Source organism: Rousettus aegyptiacus, unplaced genomic scaffold, assembly GCF_014176215.1.
Source record: "Rousettus aegyptiacus isolate mRouAeg1 unplaced genomic scaffold, mRouAeg1.p scaffold_m13_p_16, whole genome shotgun sequence".
NCBI classification, from domain to species: domain Eukaryota; kingdom Metazoa; phylum Chordata; class Mammalia; order Chiroptera; family Pteropodidae; genus Rousettus; species Rousettus aegyptiacus.
In genome coordinates this window covers 30,081,815-30,100,135 of record NW_023416291.1, presented here as the reverse complement: position 1 = coordinate 30,100,135, position 18,321 = coordinate 30,081,815, and the positions used below count along the sequence as shown (strand labels likewise).

At 47.6% G+C, this 18,321-nt stretch overlaps 1 protein-coding gene and 1 pseudogene across 2 annotated transcripts in view; both read right to left on the bottom strand.

Moving 5' to 3' along the window:
* Positions 1 to 10,023: 10,023 nt before the first annotated feature.
* Positions 10,024 to 10,139, bottom strand: LOC118612777 (annotated as a pseudogene).
* Positions 10,140 to 12,122: 1,983 nt separating this feature from the next.
* The window catches only part of EPHX2 (epoxide hydrolase 2), a 51,689-nt gene continuing 45,490 nt past the window's right edge, over positions 12,123 to 18,321 (bottom strand). Inside the window, exons 16-19 of one of the 2 annotated variants that reach the window (XM_036233644.1) lie at positions 17,387 to 17,456; positions 14,441 to 14,521; positions 12,775 to 12,833; positions 12,123 to 12,602 (exon numbers count right to left, since the gene is read on the bottom strand). In XM_036233644.1, the coding sequence (XP_036089537.1) occupies positions 12,524 to 12,602; positions 12,775 to 12,833; positions 14,441 to 14,521; positions 17,387 to 17,456 (289 nt within the window). In that variant the 3' untranslated portion in view covers positions 12,123 to 12,523. The remainder of the gene's footprint in view (positions 12,603 to 12,774; positions 12,834 to 14,440; positions 14,522 to 17,386; positions 17,457 to 18,321) is intronic. The other variant, XM_036233643.1, reaches the window with a different exon arrangement.

The window sequence follows — 18,321 nt, the reverse complement described above, 5'->3', positions numbered from 1 at the left end:
TAAACCCAAATCTCTTAGTGTGCCTGTGCTGTAAGTACATGCAACGTTGTAAAATGCTGCCAGCGTAAATTAAAACAGCCACGCTCACTGGGTTGTTGATTTATGACCACAAACGTCGAGTGGGCCATCCACAGCGGCCACATACACGCTTCCATAGTTAATGTCTTCTGCCTCCTGGTCAGAAGGATGAGCTGCCCATCTGGGAACAGTTCTAAGTACACAGTTGTTGCCTTATACTCTTGTCTATGTAAGGTCTTCATCCTATGATGAACCCCTTTCTCTTCACAATAAATTCCTTGTTGCCAAATGATTCTCATTAACAAGTACATTTTATTTAAATTGTGTTTGTATGTATTTAAATATGCCTGCCTTAAAAAAAGACCTAATGTTCCCTTCTAAGCGTGCACCCACTTTTTATTCCTTTTTATTGCTGAACTAAAACATTTTTATAATCTCAACTCTAATTTCCTCGCTTCTCATTCTCAACAGACTAACCCAAAAATGTGTTAGACATTGTTCTTAAAAAAAGAAAAATAGAAGAAACAAAGTATGAGGGAGTTGGTAGGAAATGATGAGATAAAAAGGAATATAGATTTAGTAAATAAACCTAAATGACTTTTTGGTACAAAAATAAAAAGTAAAACTAGATAATTAAAAAACAAACAATCAAATATCCTAATTAAAATGATGGGAGGAAAGACCATTTTGTTTAATTCTGTGCCATTATTTTTAAAGAGCCAAGTAAAATTATTAAAGAAAAATTCTATGATTCCAAAAGATACCAAAAACCTAAACTAATTATTGGAGAAGAAACAGTTGTCAAGGAGTTTAACCTCTTCCGCCACCACCCACGTACATCAGTCCCCAAGCTCATAGAGCTTCAGAATGGAATTCTAATTTTACTGACACTGGAAGATCTCACCCAAAATAGGGTTGTGTGGCTTTTTGGCAACGGATCCTTTCCTTTCTGTGTGAAAGGCTGGGAGGTACCATTTCACACTCAAACCATTTGGTCTCTGGCAAACCTGGTCACTGAGGCTCACAAGTCCAGGTGTGCAAAAAAGTCTGGGTACATTTCTAAAAGATCTTTAAAGAATAAATGTTGGAAGAACTACATTAGTAAGATCCATTCCAAGCCTCACCTGTGACGAGAGACATGTGATAAGGCTTTTGTGCTCTTCCACTGATCCTGCCTCCTCTTCATCAGCTCTATTGTCATGAGTGGACAATATGGTTCCAACTGATTTGGCACCATAAGCAACTGTCTCTACACCAGAAACATGGGGTTGTTCAAGCCATGTAATACCCCACAATAACAGTACAAAGGAACAACACATGATCATGTCAACTGAGGCAGAAAAAGCTTTATACAAAACCCAGTCCTATTTCATGATATGAACACTCAGTAGGGGTAAAAGGACATTTCGTCAACATGATAAAGAACACTATGCAATACTTATAGGAAACATCATGCTCATTATTGAAAACAAGGTTTACTCCTGAAATCAGAAACAAGGCCAGGACGCTCTTTCAGCACTGTCGTTCGATATTGTACTAGAAGCTCTATCCAAAGCAATTAGGAAAGAAATGAAAGGCATCCCCAGGTGAAAGGAAAAATTAAACAACGTCTATTTGTCGTAGACAACAGGTCACATAATTTTTATATATAGAACTTCTTAAAGAAGCAACAAAAAGTATTAGAGCTAATAAACTAATTTGGCAAAGTTACAGGACAAAATATCAATACGCAAAAGTCTATTTTTCTTATACACTAGCAAGGAATAACCTCAAAAAGAATTTAAGAAAGTGATTTCATCTTTAGTAGCACCAACATTAATAAAACACTTCAGAATAGATTGAATCAAAGTGCAAGACTTGTACACAAAAATTACAAAACATTGCTAAAGAAATAAAAGAAAAACTAAACTGTGAAGTCATCCCATGGTGATAAAAAGATGATATTGTTTAGATGGCAATAGTACAAATGCAATATAAAGATTTAATGTGATTCCTACGAAAATTCCCAAAGGTCTTTGGGGAAAATACACAAACTGATCCTAACAATCATATAAAATTTTAAGAGACCCCAAAGAGTTTCTTCGAAAAGAAACTCACAGTCGGAGGCTCACACTTCCCAATTTTAATTCTTAGATCCAAAAGGAAGGCCACAGTCTGGGAGAAAATATTTACAAAACACATATCTGATCAAGGATTTCTATTCAAACTATATAAAGGACTCTAAAACAACCCCACTAATATTGGGTAAAGATGTGAACAGACACCTGGCCAAGGAAGAAATATAGCGGTTCTATGGGGAGTACCCTCATGGTGATCTGGTCACAAATTCCCAACTGGGCAGGTCATGGTGGATCGTCACATCCCAGGCATATAACTTCTTTACTAAGAGGCTTATCTTTGCCTTGAGCAAGCCCTACGCATTGTCCAAGTTCATCTAAGGCTAACACACTTTTGCAAGCTTCTTTCAGACTCTACCTTCTGAAGAGTGAGAGCACATCCTCTTGACTAGTTTGTAATCTAATTCTGGCCTTACTTTCTCTCACCCTTGTGTAATCTTCCCCACATTCCCCCCTTAATTCCAAACGCATAAACGAAAATGCAAAACTGATATTCTCTGGAGCATTTGAGATCTTGCTCTCAAGCATTTGTCATCACTCGGGCCCAAATAAACTCATAAAAATTCTCTACATGTTTGGACATTTCTTACATTGACAATAGATAGTAAATAAGCTTACAAAAATGAGCTCAATGTCATATATCATTAGAGAATTACAAGTTAAAACAACAATGAGACAGCACTACACACCTATTAGAACTGCTAAACTCCAAAAAAATGACACCAAATGCCTGATGGTAAAAACCACAGGAACTCCCACTCCTTCCTGGTGGGAATATACAGCCACCTTGGAAGATAGCTTGGCAGTTTTTCCCAGGGCTAAACCATTCTCACCTTAGGGTCCAACAACCATGCCTCTGGTGTTTTTATACAAAGGTTTTGAAAAACTAGCAGGTAATTATGCACAGCAGTTTTATTCGTAATGGCTAAAAACTTAAAGAAATTAGGATATCCTTCAGTAGATGAATGCATAAACAAATCGAGGTACATCCAGGTAAGAGGGAGCAGGACATGCCGCCCCACAAATATGTCTCTTTGGCATAAAGATTATTTTGAACTGGTTAATTTAAAAAACAAAAAACAAAAAACAAAAAAACAGCAGACGCAGGAAAATCTCTGAAAACTGAGTACACGTTGCCACTTTGTGAGGGTCATGCCAGGCACAGAGACCCAGTCTGCTCAGAATCAGGATGACCTGGTGTGTGATGGGACACAGGGCCCAGGTCCTGAGGGTCTTTGGCCATGACCGTCCTGCAGCTTACGATTTGGCAGCCATTTATGGGGGAGGCAGGTTCACAAAAGACAGGTGGACCTAAGATTGCCAAGTTTATTCCAAGTAATAAAACAGGAGGGTAAAACCTTTTCATCGTTCTCCTTAAAGGAGAAGGCAGAGTGAAGAAGCAATAAGGAAGGGAGGGGGAGGAGGGACAGGAGATCTATCAGGAGCAGAGGCTCAGTTTTGTCAGAGAGCGAGGACGTCAGATGAAAAGAGTAAACCTTGAACCTAGTCTGACAAAGACGAACATGGGGAGAATGAGGGAAGTGGCCAGACGGTGACAGAAAGAGATGGAGAATGTAGAGTGTGGGGTGCTGAGCCGGTGCCAGCCGTAGTTACTGACTATGCATGGCCTGCGGGTTTGGGGTCTCTTGAGATAGCCTTGGCTGAATCTTCACTGTTTTCCCCATTCTTCCATGTATGCCTTTACAACCCCCAGAACCTGAAGTTCCCACCACACCGTGCCAGTTCTCTGAAACTGAGAGCGGCCCCAGCCTTGGACAATGCACCTTATGCAAGGGTAAAGCAGACAGACTGTACCCCAAGCACATGGACAGGTCCGCTCACCACAGCGGTGCAGGAGGGGTGGCTGTTCTAGCAAAGCTGCCCGGGGAGCCTGGTGTTCAGCTCCTCTTGCAAATGTTGCACCTGGAGTGGAGTCTCCAAGGCTCCTTCAGACGCAGCCTCCAGACAAGAGCCGGGGGACCCATGACAGCCTGACTCCCTGGCTCTCCCTGCAGGCCTCTTTCTTGTCTTTCCACACACACTCAAACTTTCTGCTCTCAGACCTGGGTTCCTTTCGATCTGGTTCTCCTGGGCTGCCTCTTTTAAACACAAAATAAATTTTTGTTTGCATGCCAATGCCCTGAAATGTGATAACTTACATAGACTTTCTAAGCACACTCTTACTTCACAATATGCCCTGTAAAAGGTAAGGAGCCGAAAGGTGAAGGCAGCCAAAGGCATGCATAGGCAGTTGACTCAGGGCGTACCAAGCCCTGGGCCAGGTTTCACCTGAAGGTTCCACATTCCAGTGGGCAGATCCAGGCACAGATGACTGCACCTGGGGCAAGGCCCAGGGTCTGACACATTCCTCGTTGGCTCTGAAGCCTTTGGAGAGAGAGGAGATTTTTCTGATGACCTTAACTCTGGTGTTACTCCTAACATACACAATAGATAGTAGAAGAGAGTAGCTTTTCTGGTGACTTCCACTCTGGTGTTGTTCCCAAGATTCACACTACTTGGCAGGAGAGGATAGCTTTTCCTGGTAACTTGCACTCAGGTGTTAAACTCAAGATGCACACTGGAAGGCAGAAGAGGAGAGTGTTTTCTTGTGACCTGGTAACTTTCAACCAGGTATTATTCCCAAGATACCCATAAGGTGACCACAGAGAATAACTTCTTGTGGAGATCTCCACTCTGGTGTTATTTCAAGTTATACACTAGGTGGTTGCAAGGAAGAGCTTATCCTGGTGACCTCCGCTCTGGTGTTACTCTCCAAAAGTACAATAGGTGGCAACAGAGAATGGTTTTTCTTGGTAACTTCACTCAGGTGTTATTCCAAAAACGCACACGGCGTGGCAGCGGAGAAGAGCTTTTACTGGTGACCTCGCTCTGGTGCATTCTCAACATGCGCACTGTGTGGTAGCAGAAAGAGTGTTTCCTGGTGACCTGCACGCAGGTGTGCACACAAGATGATTGTACTGAATAAATTTTCAGCTTACCACAGCTCTGGTGTTATTCCCAAGATGCCCACTAGATGGCAGCAGAAAAGAACTCTCCCTAGTGCCCTCCATTGCGGTGTCATCCCCAAGATGCAAAGTAAACCGGCAGCGGAACAGTGTTTCCAGCCGATATCCACTAAGATGTTATTCCCAAGATAACACTAGATGGCAGCAGAGAAGAAAGAATTTATCCTAAAGACTCCAATCTGGTGTTATTCTCAAAATGTATACTGTTTGAAAGCAAGAAGAGCGTTCCTGGTGATGTCCTCTCCTGTGTTAATCTCAAGATGCACGCTAAGTAGCAGAGGAGGACGTCAACTCACCTGTTATTCCCAAGTTACACACCAAATGGCAACAGAGAAGAATTCTCCTGGTGACTCCACTCTGGTGCGATTTCCTAGGTACACACTAGATAGCGTAGCAGCAGGAAAATACTTTTTCACATTCTTCTAACATACTTTGCACCTCATTTTCACACATTAGTTGTAATCCAGGGTAGAGGCCTTATAATAAGCATGCATTTTATATTTTGTCAGAATTTTTCATTGGAGATGACTAACCATTTCCAGTTGCTTCAAAATATCCCACTGTGATCAATTACATGAAATTTACAATCAGTACCAAGGGGATCGGATTTCAGCATAGCATGTTATTGGCTGAATTGTGTCCCCCAAATTCTCATGTTGAATCCCTAATCCCCAGTACCTCAGAATGTGACTGCATTTGGCAATGGGACCTTTAAAAATAGTGATTAAGTTAAAATGAGGCCATTGGGATGGGCCTTGATCCAATATGACTGGCATCCTTACAGAAGAGGTCATGACACAGGCACACACAGAGGGAATGCCATGTCGAGTACATAGGGAGAAGACAGCCACCTACAAGCCAAGGACAGAGCCCACAGAAGAAACCAACCCTGCCAACATCTTGATCTTGGGCTTCTGGCCTCCAGCACTGTAAGGAAATAAAGTTTTATTGTTGAAACCCTTAAGTCTATGGTGCTGTGTCATGGAGCCCGAGTTAATATACCCCGTTTGCAAGCCCTGAGGTAGGGCCGCCACCAGGGCCTTTGTAAGGGAAAAGAACAGGGTCAGGCCTCTTGCCTCTGCACCTCTTGCCCTTGGCTGTCCCTAATGGGGACAGGGCCTGCAAATTCCATGGCTGCCAGCTCAATAGCCCAGAGAGCTGGGGGACCACGCCATAAACTCAGACTCCCTGCTTGCAAAAGGCAGGGCTTGCTTGGGGACAGAGGTGGTAAACCTTGGGGCTGAGGGATGAAGAAAGCACTTATCAGGTTGGCTGCTCTCGCTTCTCTACACTCACTGTCCCAAAGCCCTACAGGGGGGTTCAGGGTGGGCAACACTCAGGGTGAGCATCAAGCCCAGGGGACAGAGACAGAAGGTAGAGAAGAGGGGGTAGTGCCTGGTGTCACTCTAAATAACTAGTTTCCCACTCACCCTCAAGCCCTGTCCCCACAACTTCAGGCAAGGTATGCCCTGCTCCCACCCACAAATGCCCCCTTTCAACTACAGTCGGGCCCACGTTTCCTCCTTTTGGTGAATGCACTCTGAGCTGGGACGTTCCGGAAGCCAGGATCATGGCTGGGGATGGGCCTGGGAAGGGGCCCCCTTCCCTCCTCTGCTGAGATTTCCCAGAGGCTAGAGCCACACACCAAGCTTTTTTACATCCTGAACTGCTGCCCTTGGATAGAATGCTTCCTCCCCCACCCCAAGCCAGTCACATCAATTTTATAAACTGCCTTTTTTGAAGCAAATAAAATTACATGGAAAGAACTACAGGAATCAGCAAAACTGTTGTATATCAGTTAATCCAGTCTGCATTGCCACCATCCTGTCTAGTTGAGGTCGATGGTTTTATTGCCTATTTCTTGTCTGAAGGGCGCATCTCATTCAATAATTGCTGAGTCTTAACCTTTTTCACACAGTTCTTGGCAAGGGAAATTCATGTTACTGTTTCGATGGTCGCTGAACTGTTTTTTGATCTTTTCCCTTCCTGCCCTTATGAATCAGTGAGAAGAAGCCCGCTCATGTACAATTTGTACGTGATAATGTAACACATTTCTTGAAACACGGGGAACATTGGGAAGTGTTTAATAAGTTCTGATCTGCAGATCTTACCTCCTTGTCCCTCTCAGCCAGCTCATCCTGTTAAAATATGATGGAGGGCATAAAGTTCATTCAATACAGAAGACTAGGTGGGGTGGCACTTTGGGAGTTCAAAACAAGTCACCCCAAGATATGCCTTGTGGTATGTGGCTTGTTTTGAATTAAAGGCTATGGAGACCTTGCAAGCTCAAGAGAAACTTCTGCCCCACTCCCCTAAACTATCTAGAAGAATTTGAATTAGGATACTTACCAACAATGAGATTATCAGAGATACCTTTTCATGACCCATCTATAGGGCAGGGCAAACCTCTAATTATTGAACATCTGCTCTTGTGGTCCTACGATGACCTTCCTCCCCTTTGAAGCCCCAAGTTGACCTGAACTCAGAAGGTGTTACATAGCCATCTTCCTTTTCTGTCTTGGAACGTCTCACACGTGGGGTCTCTACCTCTTCGGTATGCAGGGTTCCCATAGATAGGTATATAATGAAATTTGGTTATTTCTCTCACTAATCTGTCTCATGTCTATTTGATTACTTGACCTTGAAGGGAGAGGGAAGTTTCTTCCGCCTCCACAACGCTGTCTAAACTATCCCCTGCTTCCCACAGCTTTTTCCATCTGAACCCTGGAAAACTGATGGAGGCAACGACCTAATATCCATCCCCAAATGGCAATAAAGACCACTGTTTTGTACTTTTCTGGAACTTTCTTACTTTGAGTTGCAAAAACAAAGAATTGTTTGTCTTCCAAATGCTAACACAAGCCAAATAATCACAGGAGGTCCCCACCGCTGATCCATTCTGCCCTTTCAACTTGGCATTTGTCATGGAAAAGTGACAAAGTGCGTGAGAAACAGATGTAGGTCCTAACATAGAAACTTTTACACACAGGAGTTAGTCCTAAATTGATTAAAAAGTGAGCGTACAACCTGTGGAATGGGATAAAATATTTGCAAATCATATATCTTATAAGAGATTAATATCCACACGAACTCCTATAACTCAATGATGACAAAAAAACAACCTGATTTAAAAATGGGTAAGGAAATTGAACCTTTCTCCAAAGAAGATATACAAATGGCCAATAACCATGTAAAAAGATGTTCAACATCACAAGGTGTTAGGAAATTGAAAACAAAACCACAATAAAATCAAAGCCACTTCTTACCCATTAGGATGGCTATTATATATAAAAAAAATAACAAGTGTTGGTGACGACACGGAGGCTGAAACCCTCTGCACCGCTGGAGGCAGCGCGGCATGGTGCAGCTGCTGCGAAAAACAGCGTGGCGGCTCCTCAAAAAGTTAAACGTAAGATTACCACAAGATCCATAAGTTCCACTTCTGAGTATAAACTCTGAAAAACTGGAAGTGGGGACTTGGAGAGATACTTGCACATGCACGTTCACAGCAGCATTATTCACAATAGCCAAAAGGTGGAAGGAACCTGCGTGTCAATCAACAGATGGTTCGATGAAGAAGATGTGGCATCTACATACAATGGAATATTATTCGGCCTTAAAAAGAAAGGAAATTCTGACATATGCTACAACATAGACGAGCCTTGAGGATCTCACACTAAGTGAAATAAGCCAGTTACAAAAAGACTACGGTGTGATTCCACTAGCTGGAGTACTCAGATTCACAGAGACAGGAAGCAGAATGGGGGTCGCTGGGGTCGGTGGGGAAAGAGGACGGGGAGTCCGTGTTTAATGGGGACAGAGTTGCTGTTTGGAAGGATGAAAAGCTTTTGGAGATGGATGGTGGTGATGGTTATAGAGCTACGTGAATGCACTTAATGCCACCGTACACTTAAAAATAGTTAAAATGGTAAAATTTATGTTATGTATATTTTACCGCAAGAAAAAAAGTGAGCTTACTGGAGTAGAAACATGATTGGTACCTTTTCAAAAGCAGGCACTGGCCTCAAAACCCTTGTATGTAAATATGACATGCATTTAGGTAAACTGCCAAGATGACCCCCACGTACCTTACAAACAAGAAAGCTGGGAACGCCTACAGCAGCAGTAAATACGTCAGCTGTGTCGTTAAAGTAATTTTTACACTTGTGTTTCATGCAGCACAGACCTGCTGAGGCTATTGCGTTTTATCACGAATCCTGGCGAAGATCCAGATGCCACCTCCTCCCAGGGGGGGCACAGCAGCAGATCTGCCACGGCCGTCACGAGACCCCCCATGGCTTGAAATGGGGCATAAGCCAGGCAGTTGCCACCCATCTCAGAAGGACATCAAAATCAAGAATTTGAACATTACTCATTTTTCTATTCTTCCATTTTGGCTTTCCTTGTCTGATTTCTTTGGCCAACACCTAACGAGCATCTGCAAAATGCCAGGCACGTGCTGTGTGAGGGTCAGGGATGGATCGCCTAGGCAGGCGGCCTCCAATGCCAGGGCCCCACAGCCCGGGGGGGGGCCAGTGAGCTGCTGGGTACAGTGGCCAATGCTCAGGGGAAGCTGCTACGATTGCTAAGATAATTTTTGGTCATGTGTGGCAGGAGGCCCCCTCCTTGGGACAGCAGAGCACGGTATTTCCCACCTGATTCCTGTTGCAAAACCCCCCGAGTTTCTGACCTAGATATTTTAACTGTTGTCTGCTGTCACTTTTTCCTCTGGGTGGTACTGGAACACTGGTCTACAGGCACTCTGAGGTCTAAAACCATGGGTTCATTATACTCCAGCAGAGACAAAAACAGCTTTTTGTCCTAACAGACTATTAACTTTTTTTATTTTTTATTATTATTCATGCCTACAGCACCTGGTCTTCCTTGGTGGTCTCCCATCCGAGTTCTAACCAGGCTCGACCCTGCTTAGCTTCTGAGATCAGACATCAGGCTTGTTCAGGGTGGCATGGCCATAGACCATGGACTGTGACTCCACCAAGGTGCGAACACAGGACCTTCTGCGTGTAAAGCAAGCGTGCTAACCACTTCACTATGGAACCACACCCCGACTCGCTTTTAGAAGACATTTCTCCTGGGAACCTTGGACGCTGCCAGGTGACAGCCATTAAGTGAGAGGACAGGACCTGTGAGCAACCTCAGCTCCTGCTGGGTAGTTCCAGCGCCTGCTGAATGCGGGTGTGAGAGGGAATATGGGTCTGCCACATCTACTGTCAAAAAGATGATTTTCCTTAGCAGACATGAATATATTTGTTATTACATTTTTTTGTAGTGATGAAATAAAAGTGACATTTTATAATTAAACCACATGAATATACTTCCAGCACGTTGTATCTAAAATGGCTTCTGAAAATCTCCCCTGTCCTAGTACAGCAAAGCCCTGCGGCAGCAGGAGACACATGGCCTGAAGTGCCCCAAGGCAGCCTGGGCACACAGCCCTGGACGTTCCTCATGTTTTCTTGAATAACCAGAAGAACTGTTCTAGCCTAGCTTTCTTTAGGACACCAGTCTTGTACGACCGGTTATATTTTTGTTGCAATGCTATGGACTCTATTCACTTAACCTTTATTTGTCGAAAGAGTAGAATTTCTGAGGCGCTTTTGATGGTTTTGGGGGATTGCTGGACAGAAGATCTGACACAGATCATCACGGCAAATGGGTTCGCCTACTCGTGCTTCCTCTCATGGAGGACGTTCTAAGATTCCCCGTTCCTCTCCTCCATCTGCTCCCTCACAAATTATCTCCGACGTACTGCATAACGGTATCAGGCTGCTGACGCTATCCGGCACGTGTAGTCATTCCCTCGGGTCACACATTCGTCTTTTAAATGAGCCCTTTAATTCTCTGATCCAAAAGGAAGGTGGTGGAAATTCAAAGCCCTCCCAGGCCTTGTGCGAAGACTGATGAGTGAGAGATCTTACAGCTAACTCCTTCTGTTGTACTTCCTCTGTGCAGCACCTTTCTAAGACCCTGCATATATTAACCCACTGGTGCTCACAACCACCTATGAGTTTGGCACTATCAATGCCCTGTTGATAGGTGAGGAAACTGAGGCACAGGAAACCCTTTCTCGGGGTCACAGTGGTTCAGTGGCAGACTAGGAGCCTAATAATCTAGGTAGTCTGACTCCAGACTCAGAAAGGAGAAGGTTTTTGGTAGAAGGAGCTTGGCCTTTGGAACCAGAGAGTGTGTGTCTGAATCTAGGCCCTTGTCCTGTGACCTTGGGCAAGTTACCTAAACTCCAGTTTTCCTGTCTGTTCAATGGGAAGGATGAGAGACGGCATATGGAAGGCTCCAGGCTCACAGGTGTACTTAATGATGGCCACACGGACATTTCTGGCCTTCCCCTTGCTTTCTTCACACACGTGGACACACATACCCTTTTTGCCTGGTTATTTATACTCATCACAATTCATAATTCAGCTTGGAGTGACCACCTCCCCGAGCTTTCCCTGCAGAAAGTGTGGCAGAGGAAGCGTGCATGTGTCTGCGAGCAAACCTTGCTAGGGAAGCAGGAAGGAAGCACAGGTGACCCAGCCTGGGCACTGGGTGGAGGAGAGGGCAGGCAGGAGCGCCGTAGGCCCGAGGACCCATTAGCTCAGGCGGAAGCCAAGGGCCAAGGAGAATCAGCGTGCTGTGTGTGGGGACTCAGGATGGGTGACACTAGAGGGCAGTTAAGAATCAGGGCATGACGGGTACAAGCTGGGGAGATGGGCGTCCCTCAGGCGCCAGCAACACCCTGGGGGGGTGGGAGGGGACAGTCGGGAGGCCGCTGCTGGAGGACTCGGGCAGGAGACAGTGAGGATTTGGAGCCAGGTGGGGGAGCGACAAAGGGAGGAGACAAAACCATTAGACGGCTTCCGGACTGGCAAGTGGCAGGTGAGGCCAGAGGGAAGGTCTTCGAACAATTACTCTGCCATGCTCCTAAGAACACAAACAGCAGTGTCACAATCATCTTAGATTTATTCAACAAAGCCATTCCAGCGCTGTGGAGAAGGTTTAAAATTAACTGCTGATTAAACCATGAATTTGCTTTAAAATTATGAATTAGTCAGTCAAAGAGAAATTACCCCAGCATCCCATTTTGCTACAGAATATTAACTGTGCTGAGAGATGAAGAGATGCATTTATATCCAGGGAATTAATCACACGTTATTTTTTCTCTATCTAAAATTATGTTAAATTTGTTTCCCTTATTTAAAGAAAATCACTCTTTGTCGCAAAACCCTTCGGAAGAGGCTGCTGGTTCTGAGGGACGCAGGTCAGGCCCCATCCAGGCACCCAGAGCAGCCGCCCAGCCCACGAAGGTGCTGGTGTGCCTGCTGGCGGCCGGCACCCGTCGCCCTAAAGCTTCGAGGCCTGTGGCAAGTCCCTGGCATCAGTTTCCAACCACTTAACGAGGATCTGATTCAATTCGGTGGGCCTGGAAAGGAAATAAAAGGCAATTCATACCGTCCAGACCCGCTCACTCACGTGAAGGCCGAGGCGATGGCCCAAACGGCTAGCGCTAGCGCCGGAAGCCTTTCCTGGAGGTGAGCTGGAAGCCGTGACCCCGCTTCCACCTCCGCACCGAGGGACCCCCCCCATCTCCTTACTTTTCCATCTGTGTCCAGTGTCCACAATCCTTAATGTGTCCCCTTTTCAGGTGGGGGATCTGGAAGGAAACCCCACCCAGAAAAGTAAATGACAGTGCAAATGGGCCTGGTTCAGGTTAGTGCAACGTGCAACTGAGACCCCTGGGAGGGGGCGCCTTCCTTTCTGCTCCCCGTAGGTCACACCCCTGAAAAACTCTGCATTCTTTAGAAAAGGAAGAACCATTCATTGAGCTCCTATGTGCTAGGTGCCCTACACACATGGCCGTATTTAACCTTGACTGTGGGGTAATATGAAGGCTCAGAGAGGTTGGGTAACCCACCCCACACTGCACAGGCTGACAGAGCTAAGATTTAAATTCAGGGCCGCCTCACACTCATCGCGATGACTGTCTCCCTTCAGAATCAGCAGGCTCAGCCCCTTTCCTGCCGGGAAAATGCTTGGTCATCGTTCGAGTCTCGCCGTGCAGACACGGCTGCGTCCCCTCGCTGACGGTCTGCACGCAGGGCCCTGTGGCTTCCCTGCTGGAACCTGAATCCCCGCCGTGGGTGACAGTAACTAGCGCCGCAGAGAGAGAGGGAGAGCAGTGCCGCAGTTAGGGACATGTGCTTTTCTTCCTGACAGAGCCTTGAACGGTGACAAGATGTGGGAAATGCTGGGGGGAAAATGCGGCCTTCCTCCCAAAGGCAGGAGCTGCCCCTCCCCAGCACACCAACTCAGTGAGGTTAGTGGGCAGTTTCGAGGAATGGCCACCCGAAGGACCTGCGCCTCTACAGAGCCTTCAGGGGTCAGGAGCAGAGAGATGAGCCCCCGAGGGTTCTCAGAGCTTTCTGTAGCCCTTCGTCGGCTGGATCCAGAGCCTGCGAGGGGCGGCCTTTGCAGCATCCAACTAAATGCACTGTCTCTGCTGTCTGATGGCGCTAACAGAGCCAAGGGCAGACAGGCTGCTCTCAGCAGCCAGCCGGCCCGCGGCCGCGCATGCGCAGGCCTCCCCAGTGGCTGCTGACCTCCACACTGTGCAGCGTGAGCTTCCCACCCGCAGTCTGATGGCCATCGTGCCCCATTCAGTGGCTCCCTGCCCACTGGGTCCACACAGCTCAGCCTGGCCCCACAGGCTCAGTGAGGTCTTCAGCCTCGTGAAGCTCCTGCCATTCTCCAAGCATGCAAGCTCCTCACCTCCCGACACCCTGTGTCCTTCGCCCCGTGTTCTCTCTGCCCAGCAAGCCTCAGTTGGTCATCAAGGCCTGACGCAATGGGCAGCACCTCTGTGAAGCCCTCATTCCCAAGCATGCCCTCTTCGCGCCTCTCCCGTGCAAGGGATTCACTGAGGGGCAGAGCACTCCCTGACGGTGGGATCTGTGTCTTATTCACCTTCACCACCGCAGTACCTAGCACAGGCCCAACACATTTAAGTGCACAGTAAAAGCCTGTGAAATGAACAGATAAGTGAGTGAGTGAGTGCATGAATGAGCCTCCATTGGTGCAGGATAAAGGAAGCATCAGCCACTGTTGCTCCCAAGAGGTGATGGTGATGTTACTGATGAAGCCCCTTGTCAAACAAGGTCTCGGACCAAACATCGCACTGTCCTCAGCTGCTGTCGTGCCTCTGGGACCCCATGCCCTCCCCTGCGAAGCCCCATCGGCCCCAGCACAGCGCCATGCCCTCACCCATTCCTCCATGTGCCTGGAAAGCTCGGGAACAAGCACTCTGTCCTTCTCTGCGGTTACCATCAAGGCCGGAATCAGGATCTGGGGAGGGGCAACAGGAAGTAGGTACAGCCGGAGAGGGAAGAAATGTCCCCTTCTTGCACCCTTCACAACTCAGGCTTCCTCACCCTCCACCCCCTGGGGCGAGGACCTGCTTCGTTTTCACACTGTGTGGCTTCCCCCAGCAACCCCAACCCCCACCCACCCCGCCGCACACACACCCACGCCCACGCCCAGCAACGCCACTGTGGTCCCGGCTTTGTTTCCAGCATGCACTGCACAAAGGAGGCTTCACTATTACTGGAGATCTGGAATGATGGTGTAAGACAGTAGCAAATATATACATTGGCTGCTGTCTCCGGTCCTGGCACAGAGCTCCTGACACCCTTGGAAGTTCCTAAATGACACAAGCACTGGCAGCATCCCTTCTTGTTCTGATATTTGCCTTTGACTCCACTCTGGACACAGGGCTCCTAAAACCCTGGTAAACCCCTAAGTTATAAGACCATTGGGAGCATCTTTGGTTCCAGAGAGGCAACTCATGGGAGGGGGCGCTCCTGGGTGGGGGCTCTCACAGGAAGACCAGGCCACGATTAAAAGCCTGGAATTCTCAGACCACCCTCCACTCTTCCAGAGAGGGGAAGGGGCTGGACATGGGGTTAATGACTTATCACACCTACGTGAGGAAGCTCCACAAAATCCCAGTTGTATGGGGTTTGGAGACTGGCCCCACTGAAGGCATCCATGTACCAGGAGCGTGACGCACCTAACTCCACAAGGTCAGAAGCGCCTGTCCCTGGGACCTCCTCCGGACCTCGTCCTACGTATCTCTTCACAAGGCTGTTCATCTGTATCTTTTATCCCATCCTTACTAAACTGGCAAATATAAGTAAGAGTTTCTCTGAGTTCCATGAGCCACTCTACCAAACATTAATCAAACCTGAGGCGGTGGTCATAGGAACCTCAGATCTATAGCTGATTGGTCAGAAGCACAGGTGGCCACCTGTACTTGTGACTGGTATCTGAAATGTGTGTGTGTGTGAGTCAAGGGCAGTCTTGTGGGACTGAGCTCCTATCTGTGGAATCCAATGCTATCTCCAGGTGAACAGTATGAGAATAGAGTTAAATTGTAGGACACCAGCTGGTATTACAGAGAATTGCTTGGTGGGGGGAAACCTTCACATGTTTGGTGACCAGAAGTGTCAGAAGTGAAGTGTTTTGTGTGCAGGAGACACGGAGGAGGAAAAGACTGGGTTTTTCTAATGTAGATGGGCTTCGCGGTGTAGGGACCAACACGGCCGTGTCTGTGTGCGTGTGTGAGTACCAAGAACGTGCATGCTGGTCCACTCTGTGTGACTCGTATTCTTGGAACAAAATGATGGCACCAGAAAGGAGGCAAGATGTCCTTGAATGGAGATCAATATTCCTTTCCCCTGCATTAAATGAATGCTTAAAAAGGGCAAGCAGAACCCTACAGTGAATGGATCAGCCACAACCATTATCCATGTGACATCGGAGGTGGCAAAATGGCTTTCCTTTTATCTACTGACGAATGAGGCACTGTGAGGCCAAGGAAGCCTCCATCCATTCTGTAATCACTCTACCATTATAACTGACAGCTTCAGTTTGTCCCTGATTAAGGAGTTTGCACTGTTCTTTACCCGCACACAGAACTATGTGCTTCTCACTGCACTGCCCCCTCTGAAGGATGAAGAAGCGCTTTTGTTGCCAATACTCATCCTGAGGCTGCTGTGGGGTGTATAAACGCTAGATTGTTCCAAGTCAACATGAGAACTGGCAGTGGGAGCATGGGAGAAGGTGGGAGGGGAGGACGATCTGGAAGGTAACCGCAGGAGCAGTTCCCAGCCTCAGCGCCATCGGGGGACACCTTCCCAGAGCTCCGTTATGTCCCTCCATGCTCTGAGAGGTTTTGCCTATCAAACTGCAGTTTTGTAATTTCTGTCAATCACAGATTAGAGTGATGATAAAGATAATGATCATTAATGGAACTACTACTATGTGCTAGGCACTGTTACACGCATTAACCCATTTTATCCTTACACAGCTCTATGAAGTAGGCATTATTTTTGTCATTTCCATCTGAGAGAAGCGGCAATAGAGAACAGAGTGGTTAAGTGTCTTGCCCGAGGTCACACAGGGATTAGACCCCAGGCTGACTTGCTGTTCAGCCTGCTCTTAACCACTGCGTTCGATGCTGTCTGCCTTCAGACCTGACCCACGAGGTCAGCAGCTGATCTATTTTATTCAGCTGGTATCTCTACAGCCTAGAACAGTACCCGACACAGAGAGAGTATTCACATTTGAGTAAATCAATGAGATAACCAAGGTAACTGAGTGAGCTGAGGAACGTGAAAATGCAATTTTCCTTAAGTTTTGAACATTTCGAATGTAAACTGTCCCGGGACCTCATTACTCCCTTCACAGACCCAACGACTGGAAACCATCTTCTGCCTGACAAAGAGAAAACAGACTCAGACTGACTTGGTAAGGTGACAAAGCTTGAGGCTAAAGCCCCTCCCTCCTGAGAACCTAATGCTCATTCTGAGGACCGAGGGCTCCATGGTCCTGGTCACCCTGGACCAACCGCTGTCTTGGGCCAGGGCACCGCCAGGAGACCTGAACCTTCCAGACAGATGAGGCAGTCACCTGGACAGACCCCGCCCCAACACTACCCCCTACCATTCCACGAGAAGCAGCAGTGAGAGCAGTCGCAAGGGGAAACATGAGTGGAGGCACTCCCAAAAGCCCAGAGGGAGAGGACGGAAAGGAGGAAGACAGCAGGTCAGTCTGTCCACCCTCAGCTCTGACCCAAGGGCAAAGCAGTCAGCCACCGGAAAGCCCGAGGGGGCCCGCAGTGGGGAGGGGCAACACCGAACCAGCACTCACCTTCCGCTTCGTGCCTTTGCCGCCCCATTTCCAGTTCCTGTCCATGTTTCGATACCAGCTTAGGGGACCCCTGGGCGGGGGCAGATCAGGGAATAAAAATAGGGAAGCTTTCAGTAGATGACTATGCTACAGACCCCAGCAGGAACCAGCTCTACGTGGAGTCGGTCTTCCCAAAAGGAGCAAAGTTTCTGCCGCGGGAGGAGTGCAGAGCCCAGAGTCTGGCCTGTTGCCTGACACCAAATCTATGCTTTAATGAGCAAGACCCAGTGAGCACACAGGGCTGGCAGGGAGGGCCGACAGCCTTTGAAGGCGGCTTCTGGGGACACACAAAACCTGGCTACACAAGACTCTCCATGCTCTCCCAGGGCTGTCCCCTAAGAGGGCCGGGAGCTTGGGTTAGCACCCTCACCATCCAGAGGCTGCTCCCCTGCCCCAGGAAACCACTGAAAAGGGACATTGGGAGGTGGCATGGAGGTGTCCCCGCTGGGCCAGGCAAGCGTGGCTCTAGGACTGTACCTAGAACACGCTCCCAATCCTCAGGCGGGGTTGGGGTCAGTGCCCTCAGGCCTCGAGGCTCCCCAGTGGCTCTAGAAATACCTTGTGGAAATACCTTGGATAAGCCATGTGACCTTTTGGCACGTTTAATTTTCTCTCCTGAACAACAAGGGGGGGGCAGGACTAGATTATCTCTACATTCCCTTCCAGAGCAAAACTGTCCCCCAATCCGGGACTTGTAAATTGTCTCCCGCTCAAAAAAAAAAAAAAAAAAAAAAAAGCTGCAGCAGCTTAGGGAAGAATTATAGGTTGTGGTGCAGGAGACGCTGGGAGCTAACAGGCTGCTGCCACAGGCGTTCATGGCCAAGGCTGCAGCACTGTGCACTTCCGGAGCTGGGCTGATAAAGGCAGAGCCCACTGCTTGGCTCTTTCTGCATCCC